At 36.5% G+C, this 20,113-nt stretch overlaps 1 protein-coding gene across 14 annotated transcripts in view; it reads right to left on the minus strand.

Moving 5' to 3' along the window:
* The window catches only part of PTPRM (protein tyrosine phosphatase receptor type M), a 442,640-nt gene that overhangs the window by 88,493 nt on the left and 334,034 nt on the right, over window positions 1-20,113 (minus strand). For 8 of the 14 annotated variants that reach the window (XM_085573754.1, XM_085573752.1, XM_021525187.4 and 5 more), the window contains 3 exons: window positions 5,301-5,452; window positions 2,691-2,765; window positions 2,437-2,463 (listed from right to left, as the gene is read on the minus strand). In XM_085573754.1, coding sequence (XP_085429880.1) covers window positions 2,437-2,463; window positions 2,691-2,765; window positions 5,301-5,452 — 254 coding nt within the window. The remainder of the gene's footprint in view (window positions 1-2,436; window positions 2,464-2,690; window positions 2,766-5,300; window positions 5,453-20,113) is intronic. The other 6 variants (XM_077784280.2, XM_077784274.2, XM_085573749.1 and 3 more) reach the window with 2 other exon arrangements.

Consider the following 20,113-nt stretch of genomic DNA (forward strand, 5'->3'; position numbering starts at 1 on the left):
CATACTGTTAGTAACCAAGATAAAGGCAAAGCTTTCAAAGTCTTGTACTATGCAAATATCAGTTTAATAATAATGGATCTTTTTCCTGCAATCTCCCTAGTTTTAGTCTAATTTTTCTCTCTCCATTTCTTTATAGCGGCCTTAATACAGAAGGAGTTATCATTTATACTTTTTAAAATAAACTGGTTTTAATCCCTGGTTTATATAGTACATTAGGAGCCACACACTACAGTTTTCTATTTTGTCTTTGAGCACTGCAGCAAGAGCTTTTCAGGCTGTGAGTTTTTCAAAGGGTGAGCTCCTCCAGATGCACTGTTCATGTGCAATGGGAAGTTTGCCTGGCTTGAATTCTCCTACAGCTGCAGTTGTCCTCCTGTACACTTACCCATTCCTGTAGAGCTATACAGCATTTATTAAATAATATATTTGGCAACAGTAAGAGTGCTGTGGCTTTTCTATAAGATGTTGAAAGCTGAACTCAACCATTAACAGACCTGTACCTTTCCCAGGAGGTCACATTAAGAAGATAATTTAGTTCTCACTACAGGCTTGATCCTGCAGTTTAACACAACTTCTTTGGACAGTGGAAGACAGCAAGAGCAGGTATTACTAATTAAAACCCTGCATACTTTGTTAACAGCTGTATTCTTCTACCAGCTCAAGCATAGTTAATTTGGTTTACCTCAGATACAACACTATTTCTGTGCAGAGGGTCATAAACACATATTGGGAGAGAGATCTAATCTGAATTGAACACCGTTCATTAAATAGTACTAAATTTTTAACATGTAAAGTTAAAAAAAAAAAATATTTAATGCAGTGAAACAACCAAAATATTTTCTGAAATGAGTAAGCACAGGTTTGCTGTAGTAGGCCATAAAATACATACCTAACTAATTAGAAGATTTTACAGACTTAGTAAAATCAGAGAATTTATTTTTCCCAGTGTGTGTTTGCCTGATAGCTGAACTACTTGCATAGAGATTATTTCTTGGGGGAAAAATAATTTTACCATTGTTATTATATAGAAAAGGATGACAAAAATAACTAAAGAAAGCATTAACTACATAATACAGACAGGAAATCTCAAAGTTTTTCTCCTGATAATAGTACTTTTCTCCTTGCCCACCCACAAGGTCAGAAAGAACATCTAATGCATGAAGTGCTGAATGAATGCTAAAGCACACAAAAAAATCTAACATCTCAGGCAGTTAAAAGGCACTGCAAATTTCATTTGCATGCAGATTATTACATTGTTACAGTCACTACCATTACCTTCTTCCAGATTTACATAATGTATAAAACCAGAAAAGTTCCTTCTCAAAGTTATCACACTGAAGTGCACTGAACTAAATATTCTTTCACAATAACGAATTTTCAAGACCACTTCTTAAACTTTTATTTATACGCTTCACTCTATGTCAATATAAGCCTGTTTAATTCACAGTTCAAGGGCAGGAATCAGTTAAGGGGTCTTTAAATTTTTACAGTGATTGGAAGAAAAAAGAGGAGAAAAGAAAATACTTGTTGTGAAAATACAGATTGAAAACCAAGTAAATGAATAGGCTTAACACTTAAGGAGTTTGACTTCCTGCTACAGTGCACTGTTATGTTTTGAATTACTATTAAAAAACTGCCCCTGTTTAGTTTAAAGTTAGCACAGGAAGGAGGTGCAAATGAATACAAGCCACAAAGGGGTTAGAGATAAGCATTGAAAATGCAATAGTGCCTCATGCTTACTTCTTATCACTGTGCAGAAACCTCTCTTTTTTCTGACATTGGACAATAGCAGATTTTCCTACATTCCAAGTGGAACTGCTTTACATTTTAACTATATGTTTTTAACCTACACTTTTACTGTTTTATTTCATCCCTGTGACACTTTATGCATAATAAACTATATACTCTAAGTGTCATGTCATGATTTTGCTGTTCTAAAAACCATCTCCTCTCTGAAACTTCACTTTTTGACAAGCACATCAGAAACTCTGCAGAACTGTCAGAAGCCATGATAGCTGGTAGATAGGCAGAACAATATTTCGTCTGATTTTCTGTATCCTGAACAGTTTAACTAGGAAAAAAAGTTATTTTTAAGAAGTGACACCTTTGGCTCTGAGATAAAACAGAAAAAAATTGAGGAAAACTATTTCAATTGCTGTGATAATCAAATTCTTTTGTGTCACTCCAAATACAAGCATAAACATTTCCTTGCAAATCCACTTGTTAAAATTATTTCTGTCTTTTCTCCCCTGACTTGCATTATGACAGTAGTAATCAAACCTGATAACTGCCCTTAGCATCTCAGTGTAGCCAAGTTTACCACCCCTCCCTTTAGCATAAAGCTCCAGCATTTTCCATAGTGTTGTCTGCTCCCCAAAAACTGCAACTTCCGAAATTACTTCAGCAATAAACTTTGATAAAGGGAAATGTTCTCACCTAAAATTGCAGTTGGCACAAATGGATCTGTCATACATCATAAGCAGGTCAATGCAGGAAAGGTAAAAAGAGAGAGAACAGTAAATGATTGATACATGTTCCCGAGTTTTCTTACAGAAAGCTGCTGTTAGCAAATGGTATGTTTCTTATACATACATTAAATGCTGATGGCAAGAAATATAATAACATAAACATGTATGCTTTTATTATGGAAAGGTCTATAGAGGGTGGAAACCAAGAAAAAAACTGGTTACCTGGGTAATAAGAATTAGGCACGGTTGTGCTCAGTGTGTTAGTTTTCATTGTAAATGAAGATGGTGAAGATACAGCTGCAAAGAGAAACAAAGCTGGTTAGAGACAGAGATATGATAAGCAGCTACTTAAGCTGAGTGACACAGTGGATGGTATTGACTTGACTTAGAGTTCATCCTGCTGTGTTTCTTGCACTGGAATCAGGACCTAGGGAAAACCAGGCAAGTCTAGTGAATGAAACAGATCACTGAATTTGATCATTTCTCTAAAAAGAAGTGTTGTTGGAGAAAGCATTTTGATTGCTGATGGGCAATGTACTTCTTAAATCACTAGATTAGAATGAATACTGATGCTTGAAACAACACATCACAGCAACAAGAGGTGTTTTTGACAGAAGCTTTGATCATTAATAAGTTTTCCTTATAACACTGTAAATACCTTATGCAAATATTCTACTGTAGTTTGTTTTTTCCTCTCCTTTTATTATTTTATTTGTTTAGACAGGTGGATAGTATACATAGAGATTCTAACAGACTCTGAATATTACTCTTTGTTTAAAGGTGGTTTTCAGGGACTGATAAACGGACCAATACTTACATTGGTATTTAATCATTGAACCATTTGTAAAACCAATGGGAACAAATTAAGTTCAGTTTGCCCTGTTTAGTATACAAATATCATGCAAATTACCATTGTAAACACAGATACATTTAACAGGTAGGAGTTAATCACAACATGTTCTGCCTAAGAGTCATCAGAGGCTTTTAAGCAAAGCTCTTTGCAAATTCCACCTTAGTTGCTTGTCTACATATCTCAAATTCAGTCTGACCAGTGGATGGAAGCATATTCTGGATACCTGCAAATAGACTAACAGGAATGTGTGAAACAAAAGAGTTGAGGAAGACAGGATTTAATGGATGAGGAGTGAGATTACTCCTGCTGGCTTTCATCCATCTTTTTTTCCAGTTGATCTTTCAGGGCAAACAGTTACTAGCCCTTGTTAATATGAGGAATCTCAAAACTGGTTTAAATAATGCTGATAGTTATCCTTTATCATATAAATTACTATATCTGAGACCTTTAATTATGTCTCCGGAATGAGGAGATGACATTTCCTTGATTTTCAGAACAGAGTGATATTTCTTTTGGGAATGGATACAGAGATTAGTTGAAATCAGGGCTCCTGCAGGTAATAAAATTTGTTAGGTAGAAAATGCAGGCAGGGTAGTGAAATTTCCTAGGAAGTAGGAATGTTCTAAATCTCTTGTGTACAAGGTCTTACACAAAGATTATTCCCAAAGATTGTCAGGGTGCACCTTCTGGTGACCATGTTTCTTATGGAAAGTCTAATTAGAGGTTCTAGCCTTTGAGCAGCATAAAAAACATGTTATGGCAATAATTTCAAAGAGGTTTGAGGTAGTTTACATAAAAAGGTTTTAGTACCAGGAACTCAATGCAGCTTCATCTGTAGTTATGGCCATTCAGTAGCACCACTAGAAAACTGTACTATGATGATAGAAGATGAAGTAAATTTCTTGATCTCTTAACAGAAATAAGCAATCTCATTAACTGCAAGGGTATATTCTCATCAGAAAGGCAGGTCTGATTTGAAAGATCTATTTCAGACCAATCTCAAAAGTAACTCAAATGCAAATTAACATTGCAAATTCTGAGCCTAATGCTGCTGAGAAAAGTCTCACTGTATAAACCTCACAGAGTGTTTGTACAATTGAGCTCATAAAAAATAAATTCTTAAGCATATTATTAAAGTGTGGGAGTTAGGCCTTGCATACTCTTAGTACTTGAAAAAATTTTAATCTTTGGCAAATTCTGAAGATGTTAAAAAACCACTGGCATACAAAAAACCCTGAGGTTCCTTAAGAACCAAAACTAAAAAACCCTTTTTGAACCCAGTCATTCTTTTAAACAATTATAAAAACCTATCATTTTTTCATGGTCTCTGCTTAGTGCCAACCCTCTGACAGAAGTGAGACCTTGACTAAAATTCTAATATAGGAAATTTTATAACCCAAATCTTATTTATTTTCAGGGTAGATCCAAGAAGACCCAGGATATTAGAGAATCTTATGAAATTGCAGAACATAAAAGTCCACTGAGTTCTTCCTTTGTACAAGCAACAGAAAGAGCATCATCTAGAATTGCAAATAATAAGACAATCAGATTATCATTATTAAGTTATTACATTCAAAAATAAGTTTGTACTGTCAAAGAAATGTGACCAAGGGAAGCATTTGAAGGACTTGGGACAGCATGAGAGATATAAAATTTTCAACATAATGGAGACTGGAGAAAGGTAAAACTACTGTTTCAGTAATGTCACTGCTCTTCTGCAGAAGAAAAGGATGGACAGAAAAAGGCTCAATTATCCTTATTATTTTTAAAGAAGTCTATACTTGATGTCTGACTGTCTTGCTCATTTGAATAGACACTGTAATGTGCTGCACAGTGGGAAACTCTCAGTCCCATGGATTTTCCATGACTGAGTAATGAGGAATATTTTAAAAACCATTTGCACCTTTCTTTCACCTTTGTGAAAAAAAAATAAAAGAAAAAGAAAAAGAAAAGGAAGGAAAAGAAAAGAAAAAACTTACATCTCCCATTTAGATTGTGCGTGTCCATGAAAGAGAAAGCTTCATCACAGTTGGTGCCTTGCTCAGTGTAGCTTTTATCCATTGAATTCACCATCACTGTCATTTCCTGCCGAGTACTACTCAATGTCTCTTTCCTCTTTTTAGCCAATTTTCTTAAGAAATGAATGATGAGGGAAAAAAAAGGAGAAAAACAACTCTCAGTAAGCAGACATAGTTCTCATGTTGTTTACATCAGTACTGTAGTTTGTGAATACATTATTAAGTAACATTTACATTTGTTTCTGCATTTCTGGAACCCTAAATTTATTTTACTCTGATCTCTTTCAGTCTGATAATCAAGGGATAGTTGCCAGTGCACTGACACATGGTCAACAGCACCTCAATCCTTGGGGACCACCACTGAATTAAAGGGGACTACTTGGATACGAAGGTGATGTGAACTACAGTATCAGAGGCTACATCTGATTAAACATATAAATCAAAATGAAAAGACAGATTTCACTGGGTCTGACAAATCAGTACCAATGTTCACATGCATAGAAGAGTCTGGAGAGGCTTTATTGAGACCCTGTTTATTGACACCCTAGTTTATATAATACTATATAGTCTATGTTGGAATTCCAATACACACTGCACACAAGAGACATTTCAAATTGACTTGTATTCTTAAAGACTATTTTCTGTTACTCCTAATTTCAGGATAATTAGCCACATGAATTAACTGCTTCTCAGCAGGACTGGTCTGTCAGAGACAAGATCTTAAATCTGCTACTACAGAATTACTAGTGATTCATTAAACTATACAATTGCCTTGGATGCATATACCCCTTTTTTTTGCCAGATCTGTCTGCTTCAGTCTAAAGTCTCACTGTCTCCCCCTGAGTTATGCTTAGCTATATCACAAAACAACATATCCAAAACTCTTGCTTTTTCCTTCAACTGCTGTGAGGCATCTGTGATCCTGATGATAGTGATCCCATGACTATTTGGCTTGTTTCCCTGGGCCAGGACTCTGTCTGAGACCAAGCCTTTCTCCAAGTTCTTGCCTTGAGCCTTAATTTAAATTTTCCAGATTCCTTCTGAAGGGTAACATCAAGGTATGGGTTTAAAAAAAACATAACTGCTACACAGACTTTAGCTGTCCTGTCTGTTAATTTAATGACTTTTCCTCTGTGGAAAACACAACGAGACAGCTCATATTCATCTGCCAAAACAATCTTTTACATATCTTTAACTACAATTAACAGGAGCTTATTATCTCACCTAGGTTCCTTCTGCTTCTAGAGGTCGAATGTATCAAGCATAACCAACTTGTGTAAACTTTCAAAGACTTTCTGTTTGTTACCTCTTATTCAGTAATAACAGATGGTTCCCACCATAGGCAAAATTTTACACCAGCCTCCCCTAGATTTTCAAACTTTTGTCTCCTCTCACGCTACACAGGAGGGGCTTTCTGTAACTCTCCCGACTGATATCTCGCTCTTCCACTTCAAATTACTACTGCCTCAGCCTCCTCATCCTCCTCATCTATCCACCTGGTATCCCCTACCTTTCACAGAGATGAGAAGCCATTTGGGCAGGAGCTGTGGTTGTGTTCTGTACCAATGTAGTACCAAGCCCAGCAGTACCTTAATCCATGAATAAAGGTCAAAATGTCTTTGAAATTAAAGGCTTGATAACAATAAAAGCAGGAAGAGTAAGTACAGGCAGTATATTGGATCACTGGACAGAAAAGTATTAAGGATCACATTTGGCCCTCAATAAGCTGACAGATTGCCACCCCATTCCCAAGGGCATGTCCCCATGACTGAAATTGAATGAAGGCACTGCCTTAAACACCCGCTGCAACATCTGCAGCAATGAGCAGCGTTATGCCTCTGCCCATCCCAGCTCAGGAGACACCTGTGTTTGCTTGAGCCTTTGCTTGCTCTGCAGACTTGATAATGAAATGGGTTCTTTATTACTCCAGAGTGCATGAATGCACAAGGGAGAGTGGTCTGAACTCTGTCATATCACAGACAGTTAAATTTAATTAAAGTACCATAAGTAAAACAAAACTCTTAGATCTTTGCATCCTTCAATCTCCCTCCTCCTTCATATCTAATTGTAATGAATAAGTAATATATTATTCAAAGCAGAATCTGAGACTTATCACCTAATACATGAATAACTTAATGGAAGTCCTTTGTAAGGACAGGCTTATCAAAGTGGTACCATGAAATGGGTATTTTTTTCCTCTTTCACCCTTAGATGGCAGTACATTTAGACAGCAGTCATGCATGACTCTCCTTCCAATCCTTGGGTCCTGTGATCAAGCTAAAGAAGATTTATTTTTTAGGACTGCAACAACTGTACAATACTCCTCAATTTGAATCTAATTCTGGAAACAGGTCTTGTGGGAAAAGTTCAAATCTGAAACAACTTACAGCAACAGAGCAATACCAGCCAGACTTCTGTACTGTGAACAAAAACACCCACTGGACTCAGTTAAGTTAACTTTAGCTGAATATAACATTTGTAGAATCTGCAGTTTTGAGATTTTACTGAAAGTGTTGCCAGTGCTGCAGTCTCTGCATCTCATCCATTCCTTGGATCTCTCAATCCCCAAGAGGGTCTAGCTATACAAGATTTAAGAAACTCGCAAAACTGTGGTACCTCACATCTCCACCACCACTCATACTCTTATTTTTGAAGTAAATTTTTGGGGAAGAAAAGGTTTAAATATTTGATCATCACTCATGGAAAAGACACTTCATAGCTACTATCTGATGTTTCATCCTTCTTAAAGGAAAAGAGATATACAATCAAAGGGAAAACATAAAGCAGATGGAAGCTCCCAGAATGATTACCTAGCACGAAATTATTTTTTTTTGTAGGGAAAGCAAAAAGATCAGCTTATCACACAAATAGTGTTACCAATACTATATGAGGAAAGAGAATGTGCTCAGTCCCAGGAAAGAGGAGCCTGATATTCAGAATGATCTCAAGACTAGCTAGGAACTGTTGGAATTTCAAGGCACAAGAAATAGCAAGAAGTGAACTGGTGCGATGATTAAAATATGGTAAAATGCAGAGTAGACAAAATACAGACTTCCCCTGCAAAACTGTGTGGGATTTTGTGTATCATTTGCTCTGCTCCATTAACAAATATTAATAAAAACAGTCCAGGAAATTATATAAGCTAAACAGCTCATCACAATCTGTCCCCATTTTATCTACCATGAAAAAACTCTCCAATGATGCATCTTCTCCTGTACAGTGCCTCCTTGTTGAAAGGCCCACTCTGTAAAACCTGTGCAAGCCTAGCTCAGTATCTCTCTCAAAATCCTCCTCAGTGACTTCACCCTCAAACCCTCCAAGAAACCAACACAAATAACTGCTAATTTGTTACTACACTGTCAGCCTCTAGCTCATTTTTCATCTCTTTTCCTGTATCCCTTTTCTCTGTCCTGTCTTGACTTAAATACCAAATTCTTTTGGAACTGACTTGCCTTTTCTCTTCCTACTTAAAAAGCACTGGGCACAAAGAATGAGGCACAATGGAACACTGCCATAGTTAGGGAACGTAACAACAAAAAAAAATTTTTTTGTTTTAAAGTTGTGACTGGGGTTGAAATTAACTCAGGCCCTGCCAAAAACGTGCCTTCCATTTTAACTTAGGAACAATGAGAAAAGCAAGTTTATTTGCATCTAACAAAAACTTCCTGTTTCCCCATTCCATGCTGAGTGTTAGTCTCCTTTCTGTATCAGTATACCTCCCTTCTCAGCAAGCAAAGAAAGGAGAAACAAGATGCTTGCACTTTCCACAACTCCAGCAACACATTACCATCACTAAGATATTAATAAACGAAGTGAGATGAAATTCGTAATTGTGCTGCTTAGGGAATTGAGCTGAATTTACTGCACTTACTGCAACTCAAGATAAAATAGCTGTTTCTTACATACTTATTGTTTCAAATTTTACTTCTCTGCTTGTGGAAAAATCACAGAAATGGTTCAGATGAAGAAAGGACTGGGGACTTCCATGTAGCCCAGTAGTGCAGTGCACTTACAGTTGCAAAAGCCTTTTAACAGTTTGCTCACCAAACCTCTAAAGGTATCTAAACGACAATAAGAATGATCTTTTAGTGAAATGCTTTAGCATCTGGTTAGAAAGATGTGATACCAAGGGTAGGGTTAAGTGGTCATTTTTGCACATTACTAGTGGCTATCCTACGTAAATGTATGTTGTTATTTGTACTATTTACCATATACACTCTGACCTAGAAAATGCCCAGAATGTTTTTCAACAGAACACAATTTTTAAAACTGTAGTAATAATTAGAAATAGGGATAAAAAGTTCCAGATTTATCTCATGAGGCAGAGTGATTGGAAATTCACTTAAGGCGAAATTCAGTGTTGAAAGATACAAAGGCGTGCATACGGGAAAAATAATCCTAATTATACACACACAATATTGCATCTAAGTGACGTCATAAAATACAGAAGAAAGGAATCTGATAGTCACTGATTCTTTTAAGACAAGAAGTTTAACACTATGTATAGTCAAAATAGCAAAAAGAAGTCAGAAATTACTATGTAAGGGATAGAGAACAAATTGGAAAATGGGATTAAACAATTGTATAGATCAATGCAGCTTCCACATTTTGAACGCTGCACTCAGTTCTGACACATGCCTATCCAAAAAAGATTTTCACCAAGTAGAGAACATATACAGAAAGGTGATAGGAAGATCAGGGGGGCAGATCCTACCAGAAGAGCAGTAATGCTTCCATAGATAAGGAGTACCTAGTTTAAAAAGGATGCAGTTGAACTGAGAATATGATAGAAGTATATAATAAACATGAAGAAAATTAAGAGATTAATAAAAAATTTGTATTTCTCAACAATGAAAGAACCAGAAGCAGAGAGTATATAGATTTTTTTAAAATATAAAAGTAAATATTTTCACAAAACCCAGAAAATGCTCTGCTCTGCCTTGCTTTGAGTCCCGTGTGTATTTTTGGGCATGATAATATAAAAAAAGACATTAAGCTATTAGAAAGTGTCCAAAGGAGGACAACAAAAATGATGAAGGGCCTTGAGGGGAAGCTCTGTGAGGAATGCCTGAAGTCACTTGGTCTGTTCAGCTTAGAGAAGAAGAGACTGAGGACAGACCTTATTGTAGTCTGCAACTTCCTCATGAGGGGAAGAGGAGGGTCAGGCACTGATCTCTGCTCTGAGCTGACCAGTGACAGAACCCAAGGAAATGGCCTGAAGTTGTGCCAGGGGAGGTTTGGGTAGGACATCAGGAAAAGGTTCTACTCCCAGAGGGTGCTTGGGCATTGAAACAGGTTCACCAGGGAAGTGGACACAGCACCAGCCTGACAGAGTTCAAGCAGTGTTTGGACAATGCTTTCAGGCACATGGTGTGACTCTTGGGGTGTCCCATGCAGGGCCGAGAGTTGGACTCGATGATTCTTGTGGGTTCCTTTCAATTCAGGATATTCTATGAAAATTTTGTAACATATCAGCACTAGGACTCATAAGATATTGAAAGTTAATATCGGTAAAAGAAAATTTGATTAATGGCTGAATGAAGGACAGTGAATGCATTACCTTTATTTCACTCTGTTTTTGTATACATCTAAAGGTCTGTCACTGGCCTGGTCACAGACATAGTGTGGATTTTTTTTTCCAAAATTTGATTCCACAATTTTTTTATTGTATTAACAATCCCTTCAACAGATAATTCAGGAAACAGGATTTGAATATATTATTTGCTTTTCTAACACTCAAAATTACTCACTTTTAAAAAATTTTTTTGTCTACTCACAATACTAGCTGTATTAATCAACATTATTATTATTATTAGTAGTAGTAGTAGTAGCAGCAGCAGCAGCAGTAGTAGTAGTAGCAGTTGTTGTATACAAATTAAATTAATTACTTTCCTCATCTATTTTGGCTTCTTAGGATATGCTAAAAGAAAACTCATAGATAGTTTTGGGAAATGTGGTTCAACATGAAATAATTTAATAAGCATAACTGATTCAGCAATGTTCAGCATGAAGATGCAATGTGATAAAAGTTCTCCATAGGAAGTGGGTAAAAAAGTGCAAAGATAACAGACTTGTTCCTTGTATATCGAGATTTATACATCTTTCCAACTTATGTTGAAATTATTTTCTTGAACAACAAAACAATTCTTCTAAATAACTGTGATTGCTTTCCTGTCTTCAACAACGAGTCCTCTAAGACAGAGACAAACCCACACATCACATATCATCCTGAGAAATACATGAGTGTGAGCTGGTACATATTTGGTAACACTGGGTATTATTCTAATCTGCATTAGAAAATTCAAAATGCTACTTTCTATTTTTATAACTTATTTTTTTATTTTTTTGGGATCCTTTGAATCCCCAATGCCTCATTTGTACTCTTTATGTTGCTTTTTATTTTTAAAAAGTCCTTTTAGAAAACAAGTTTTCAGAACCTGAACATCAAATCCAATTAAATCAAAATGGTGAATTTCTTTAGGTGTTATTAAATAACTGTAACTACAAGTAATTAGTATTTTAGTCTACTTTACATTTCTTATCAAAACAGAAACACTCTGCACAGAGCCCTTTCTATCTCCCTCAAATGGACTGAGCCACAAATATGAAGCAATTGAAATGAAATAAGGAAATGAAATAAAACAGTACAGCATTACTGATAGTAAAGTCACCAGAACTTCTGTCATTCAATTTAACATTTATATGTCTTATGTATATCCAATATGCTCAAGACTGCAATTTCACAGTGACATTAAACTGTGTTCTGTCAATATTCTATCAGACAAGAAATAAGGTTTGGAGAAGTATTTTTAAAGGCACTACACTTTGCAGCAAGAACTAGAGAACACTTAATAAAATACTTTACAAGCTCTTCCCACGTCAAGGACTATCATTTCTAGAGAACAACCTCAGGAAAAATAACTGTTAGGAGAATTATAAAAAAGCAAAAGGTGGGAGGATAACACTGATAACCTTGCTTATGATCTCTTAGTATGCAATCCTATATTAGATTATAAATTATTCTTTGTCCTAAGAAGTTTAACATCTGTTTTGCATTGACATAGAACAGTATGGAACATTGATTTAGAGATTACAAATATTTTAATATAGCCAAGGGTGCACAAGCCTTTTCACTTCATGTACAAAGGGGTAGTTTATTATAATTTCTTTTAGGTGCCTTCTCTTTGTTCTAATTACCAGCTTCCTGCTTCAAAGCAAATGCTAATATTATTCATTTAATCTTCATCATGCTCTTCCATTTTCTGACAAAGAAAACAGAACAAACTTCAAGAAAATGCTGTGATGATGCTCAAATTTTGGAAATTCTATGGTATCAAAAATTTAATTTTCATCTCTTTCATTCACTGTGGCTTTCATTTTTTTGCCACTGGGACATTGGATGAACTTTCAGACCAAGAAGACATTCCAATAATACCAGCACTGATTGTAAAGAGAGAAGGAGAAAAGAATACAAATAAAGGGACGGGGGGAAGGATTCCTTTGACTTACAGAGATAAGGGAATTGAGTGCAAAAGAGTGCAAATGTTTTACAGTAAGGTGGAGGTTAACAAAAATGGGTTTTATTTTAATTAGGATAAACAAAACCAGTTTTGATTTCTGTGGTTCTTTCTGAACTTGGCTTTTTACTCACTGCCTGTAAGAACTTCAGTGGTCTTTTTGCACTTTTTTGTTACTTGTAGATTGGTTCATTAGCATCACAAGAGATCAGACCCGAAAAGAAAAGTTATTTGGAAAGATCCCAATATCACTTGTAGCTCACAGGGAAAGTATGGCATAACTTGAGAAACAGTGGCTGAGAGTATGGAAACGAATGGGAAATGAGGAGGAAAAGATGATGGAAAAGTAGGGTATGGCTGCAGTGAGAGACACATATCTCATCTACTTTTGCTCCTAAGGGTTCTTTCTAGAATTCAAGTATCCAGCATATGCTTTGAGATTTGCTTACAGTGACATAATAAAAAACTCTGCTTACTTGTTTCTCAGTTTCTACTTTGTATGAATTCCACATCAGATTATCTGAGTTTCTGCAAGTGAGGGTTATAGCATCAAACCCAAGAACACCTCAGGTCAAAGGAGGAACTGCACTGAGAGACCTTGCTGATGCAGAGGAGGAGCCCTGGTGATTGACTGACTGCAAAAAATGGAGCTACGCCTTGGTGCACCAGATTAACTTAACAACATTTATTTGAAATGGGTTGACTCTTGTCTTAGCTCTCAGAGAAAGTTAAAGATGTGGTTACAGTTTAGTTCTTGCATGTCCACCCAAGAGGACCTCGATGCATTTTAGCATGATTGATAGGTTCTTCAGGGAGGCTCTAGGCTATGGCAGTAAAAGGGAATTGGAGAAGCTCTGGCAGAACTCTATGTCTGCAAAGCTGCTGGCTGCACTATTTTTGGCTCAAGTTAGTCACTGCTCTTGGTCTTCAAAAAGTGCACCCACACACACACACAAAAAAAAAAAATTCCAACAACCTTCTGCCTCCCCAAGAGAATAAAACAGTAATGAGTTGTGAGCAGAAATATTTCCCATAATTTACTATTATCTTATCTTGACAAGGATCTTGAATACCGTAAGTAATAAACTGGGCAATACATTGTCCCATTCTTAGCTAAATTGAGGAAGGAAAAATGAAAAGTCACAAATTCTCTCAATTTGTTACAAGATTTAACAACTTTGCAATATGAATTTTTACTTGTGGTTTGCTTCTTATGATCCTCAAATTAAAAAAAGAAAATAGTGAACACAATGTTTAACTGATCTATAGGTCCTCCTGAATTATCGGGGTATATAAAAAACCCACACAGAATATTAAAACTTGTTTTTTCCCCCACAAATTAATTACAAGGCAAATGCTTATGAATCTGTTAATTTCACTAAAGATTTATTTATTCAAGTGATTAGAGCAGCCATATAGAATTATTTGCAGGATGAGGATCAGGGTGCCACTTAGAATATGGAGGAGACCAAAGTGTGGCAAATCCTTTATGAGCAGAGGGAAGAACCCAGTAGCCCAGCTGCAACACTTGAAGGCTTTTTTGATAGAAAAGGAAATGGACTTTTAAATGTTACGTGACTGAGCAGGGAATTCAGCCTGGACTTATCTCAATAGACAAATCCTGGACAAGAAGAGAGCTGTGCTAGCTCAGCCTGGAGAAGAAAAGGCTCACAGGGGATTTTAGTGTTATTTTAACAACCTAATGGGAGCATATGGAGGAGACAGAACTAGACTCTAGGAACAAGGTGAAAAGACAAGACATACTGGACAGAAGTTGCAATTTAGGAAATTCCTGTTAGAGGAACATTTTTGTCACCATTGGAGTAGTGAAATAGTGGAGCAGGTACTCAGAAAGATGGGATCACAATCTTTGGAAATACTCAGAACCCTGCTGGACAATGTCCTGAGCAACTTGATTTATTCTAAGCCTGCCTTGAACAGGAGGTTAGAAAAAATGACCTCTGAAGTACCCTTCGGATTCAAATTAGTCTAGAATTCCCATTAAGTGTTCTAGTAATAGGGCTTTTTCATAAAAAGGAGGACATGGGGATTTAAAGCATTACACATTTGAACACAATCCTCAGTTGAGCCTTTTCTTTGAATAGTCCTACATGTAAGATGTAGTCAGAACCAATATAGACTAGCAAAATTACAAACGCTCAAATAATTAAATGTGATGATAGATATTAGTTAATGATTTCATTATTTCAGCATTATTTTCTGCCACTTGTACTAAACCACCTTTCTAAGGATTGAAGCTTGTGTAAATATTTTTATCAATAAAGGTTTTTCATTAGAGTGCTAGTTATATTCACATTGAACTGCATAATGAGAATGTAAAAATTTTCAATGAAAAAAGACAAATTATGTTTTGATTCTCTAAAATGATATTAACAATGTGTTCTTATTTAAATGAAATGTTCAATTTTCCATTATGTTTTATTTGTATTAATTTCTGCTACATTAATTGTACATAAATGTAAAATGGCCTTACACTACTTTACAGGCTTCTATGATATTATTTCAAGTTTACTGAAATTACGTATTTGAAGTCTTTGAAGAAATCCTTTTCTGAAATGTATGGTCACAGGAAAATTACATACCTGACCTTTCCTTTTGCCTGAGAATACTTTCTCCCCCACAAAAAGAAATTTCATTCTCTCAGATAACTCAGTTTGAAGAACATGAAATGAAAATTTACACAGAACACACACTTTCTCTTTTGTTACCATAGATGGCATTTTACTTAGACTCACAGAATTATTAGGTCAGAAAAGACCTCCAACATCATCAAGTCTAAGCTCTGACTGACCACCACCCTGTCAATTAAAGCACAGCACTAAGTGCCACATCCTGGGATTTCTTGAATGCTTCCAGGGATGGTGACTCCACCCTTTTCCTGAGCAACCCATTCCAATGCTCCACCTCCCTTTCAGGGAAGAAATTCTTCCTGATTAAACTGAACCTCCCCTAGCACAGCTTGAGTCTGTGTCCTGTTGCCTGGGAGAAGAGGCTGAATCCCACCTCACCCCAATGCAGGGAGTTGTAGAGAATGACAAGGTCTTCCCTGAGCCTCCTTTTCTCCAGGCTAAACCACACCAGATCTACATTTAAACAGGAATACCTAGGTTCTTTTGTATTATTACACATACATGTACATGTATGTATTATTATACATACATGATCTTGTTTCAAAAACTAAAATTTAAAGGAACCTATGTAGATGAATGAAAGTTATATCATATCATATTGGCTCAGAGTATTTTCTCCACAATAGTGTGTAAATGCATATTAGAGATAGTGCATAAGGTAGAAGAATACCCTATTTATAACATATTGTAAAATATATATTTTGCATTTGAAATTGCAATTCCCCTTTGTCTCAACCGCTTTTCTTTTTCCTCTTTGCCCTCATCATATTATCCTATGATCAGAATTAAAAAACTAAACAGATGACACCGGGACCGACTCAGGAGGAGGCAGTTGTGTGATGTGTAGTGCCAGACAACATGAACATGAAAGCTTTTCACAGGAACACATCCATGACAGATTTTGAAATTCTCTTTCTGAAACTAATTACCATTTTAGAAAAGGCTGGCTAATGATGAAAGAAAACACCTTCTTATCCCTTCTTATCTTATAGCTGTCAGGTTTAAATAGAGTCTCAAACACCCAGGCATAGTATGCACTGTAGGTGTCCAGAATCCCTCTGCTTTCAAAAACCAAAACAAGAGGCAGTGTTAAACTAATACAAGTTTATTTTGGGATGGTTTTGTCCATACCAAATTTTTACCATATTTTCTGAAGTGTTGTAAGATGAGGAATTAAAGAGATGTATGGCAGCTGTGTCTGTTAAGATACACTAGCCTCTGTCTATGAGGTTTGCTATGATATTCTCAAAGTCCTTAAGCATGGCCAGGCAAATGTCTTTCTTTAGAAGTCTATCTGCCACATAAGCATTTCCTTATACAAAGAGAAAATCTCTAGTCCAATGGTGCATCACTACCTGAGGCCGATCTGGGTATGGAACAGGTGTCTATAGGTGAAATATCTTGTTGCTTGCACTATGGGGTTAGAAGATTTGTCTTGCAAGTCTCAGTGGAGGAAGCATATCCCCGGATGTCTACAGCATCCAATAAGTTAGTTCTGTGCTTGCATAGCCTCAAGTTCATAGAAAGCAATAGCAACTGTGACAGTTTTAAATACAGGAGATGTTTTTTTCTTTAAGGTATTTAGGTCTTTATACAGATCCCTCTCTCACTGGCCAGAAACTAAAGCATTTGAGGGCAAATTGTATGCTGGGTATACAGCAAAAGAAGCAAGCTTGTGATAGGCATAGTCCTGTGAGGCCAGGCTGGATGGGGCTTTGAGCAACCTGATCTAGTGGAAGGTATCCCCAACCATGGCAGGGAGTTTTGAACTAGAGATATTTAACGTCCCTTCCAACTCAAACCATTCTATGATTTGGCTTTATCAGTATAAGGACATAAAACATCATAAAAATAAATAACTTAAAGTTCTCCTAAACATCCCTTAAAATGGATATTTAGCATATTTTTAAAGGATCTTTAGCATATTTTCTAATTAGGTATATGTAAATGCATTGTATATATTGTATCTATTATATAAATGCATATTGATATGTAAACATATAATTAAATATATCCACATAATTAAATATATGTAGTGGTGTACTGCAGAGTCAAAAGGAAAGAATTTGACAGCCTTAACCTAATACAACTCATTCACTACTTTGCTGATCCCCAGTAGTGGGATACAAAAGAACAAAAGACTTTCTGCTGCTGAGAAATTCTGTCGTGTTAGTCCAGATGTTGTGGCAATCAGATAAGCATCCTGACCTATCTCCTGCGCAAGTTCTGCAGTAGGCAGGCACTTTTCAGTTCATGAATAAAATGCCCTCTGTGAAAGACAAGAGTTCCTTGCTCATACTGACTTTTGATCCAAAGCCCTTACTCGAATAGGTGATTTTTGCCTCTTTGTGTCCTAATACAAGCAGCAGCCTGTAGAACACACTTGCTAATGCTGGAACTGAGCATTCACAAACTTGCACGTAACTTTTTCTGTACTACCTACACTAATGCCTTTCACTTTTTCAAGCAATTCCCTTCTTCAAGACTTCTGTAATATTCAATATACCTCAGCAGTTCAAAATATCCAATGCAAAGGGTTTTAATCAGTCTTTTTGGAGCCTACCTTTCTTTGCTTCCACAAGAAGTATCTGTCTCAATGAAAGTCGCTGACTAAAAGCTCAGAATAGGCAATATTCAGTCATGTAAAAAAATTCCTCCTAAGGGGCTGCTGAAATTGGGCCATCCTCTTAGGGCAGGTAGAATAACAACTGGGATGCATGAGAATACACCTGGAGTATTTTTGGAAGTGCACTAATGCACCAGTGCTTCGTGCTCACTGTGGAAGGCACTGAAGAGTGGATCCTTAGCAGCATGTAGCTTGTAAACCATTCAGTGCTCTCCCAAGCCATGGGAATATCATTTAATTGGCAGTGGGAGTGTGGTGGCAGATGGACTGCTGCTAATCCAAAGGCACGACCAGAGGAGGGAGCGCTCCAGCTGAGACCTTGTGTGGCTGGTACTGTTTGGTCAGCCCAAGATGCAGCTGCACGCTCAATCCAATTTTATCCCACACAGCAGAATGTGACTACTGGGAGAAACTGTCATCTGTCCCCTGTATAAAATGCTAATGAAGTTGTCCAGCCCCTACTTCTCTTTTAGCAGGTATGTGTGCTGGGGCCTTTTGTGCAATATTCAGTGGCTCATAAGGAAGATTTTAATGTGAGGCCTGTATGACAAAGAAGGCTGATTAATCCACTTTAGGGCTCTTTACAGCATGCTGGAAAGGGCAGCTGATACAGCTGCATACCATGGTGGCTTTATGCAAGAACATTTCAAATATTTAGATACCTTCATTTTTAATTCTGGCAAACTTGAACCTATTAACACCAAAGGCTTTCTTAATTAAAAGATGTGAGAAAGGTGTCAAGGAAAGCTTCTCTAAATCTTCCTAATACAATTTCATCTGAAAAACACAATTGGTTTTTCAGCCACAATAACTTTAACATTTGAAAAGAATTTTAATTAATGATTGCATATAATACAGGATTTTCACTCAGAGCTTTGCCACCCACAAGCAGAATGATAATCCAAAGACTTTTGAGGAATCAAATTTTGCATGGAACTGCACTACCTTTAAGTCTATACCTCTGTCACAGACACACAAAGGAAAAATGAATGCCTTGTACTCATCTAATTCTAAATCCTATGAAAATACACTTTCAAAGACAGAACAACATCTTTTATCCTTCGAAAAACCTGAGACTTCTAAACAGAACTTGCATGGCAAAGTTTCTTTGAGCAGAGTCAAAGCAGAAAATAACGATACCCTTTCCCCTGATGAAATCATGCATCACAAAAAATACTATATGTAAAAAAGAGAGCTGCTAGGTACTGTGCTGTTCTTCAAAAGGCAACAACCTCAAGCAACTAAAAAACTACTGTATCATTAAAAACATCAGTCAATTAGAATTTGCAATTTTAAGAATAATGATAGCTACTGTATTTACAATACACAGTCCAGTACTTCAAATATACTGAAATATTGCAGTTTACAGTAGTGGTGTAATACAGTAAGTACACTGAGATTTATAGATAGAGAGAACTGTCTGAAGGGAGGTGGCCCTGAGGCCAGAAACAGAACAGACTTTTGTGTTGAAAATAGCAAGTTATTCCTTTGCAATAATGACAGCGGTGAAGTTTCTAAGCTATAATGTGTTAGTGCTAAAATTAACTCTCCAACTCATCATTTACAGAGAAAGGATACAAACTGGGACAGTTGCAAAGAAAACGGCTTGCTCGTTATTAAAAAAAACCCTCAACAAAAATCCTTATCATAATTTGTTAACAAACAAAGCATACCCCCTTAGCAAAACTTAGAAGAGTTCAATCAAAGTGATTCTGCACCTCTGGTAATATTAATATCCTTTCTGAGATTTTATTGAATAACATAGCACAGAATTTTCTGTCAAAGCTCTTCATGGTTTGGGAGTGGGTACTTGAGAGGCAGTAACTTAGTGCATTTAATAAACTGTAGGTTAGGTCAAGAGACAGGTCTGGGAAGTAGCCCCATTAGCAGAAATTACGAGAGAGAGGTTAGCAGGAGATTAAAGTCCAAGGCATTACTACCAGTCAATAACATTTGAGAATATGTGGTTATTTTATTCTC

The sequence above is a fragment of the Lonchura striata genome, chromosome 2, assembly GCF_050655825.1.
Source record: "Lonchura striata isolate lonStrDom1 chromosome 2, ASM5065582v1, whole genome shotgun sequence".
Classification (NCBI taxonomy): Eukaryota; Metazoa; Chordata; class Aves; order Passeriformes; family Estrildidae; genus Lonchura; species Lonchura striata.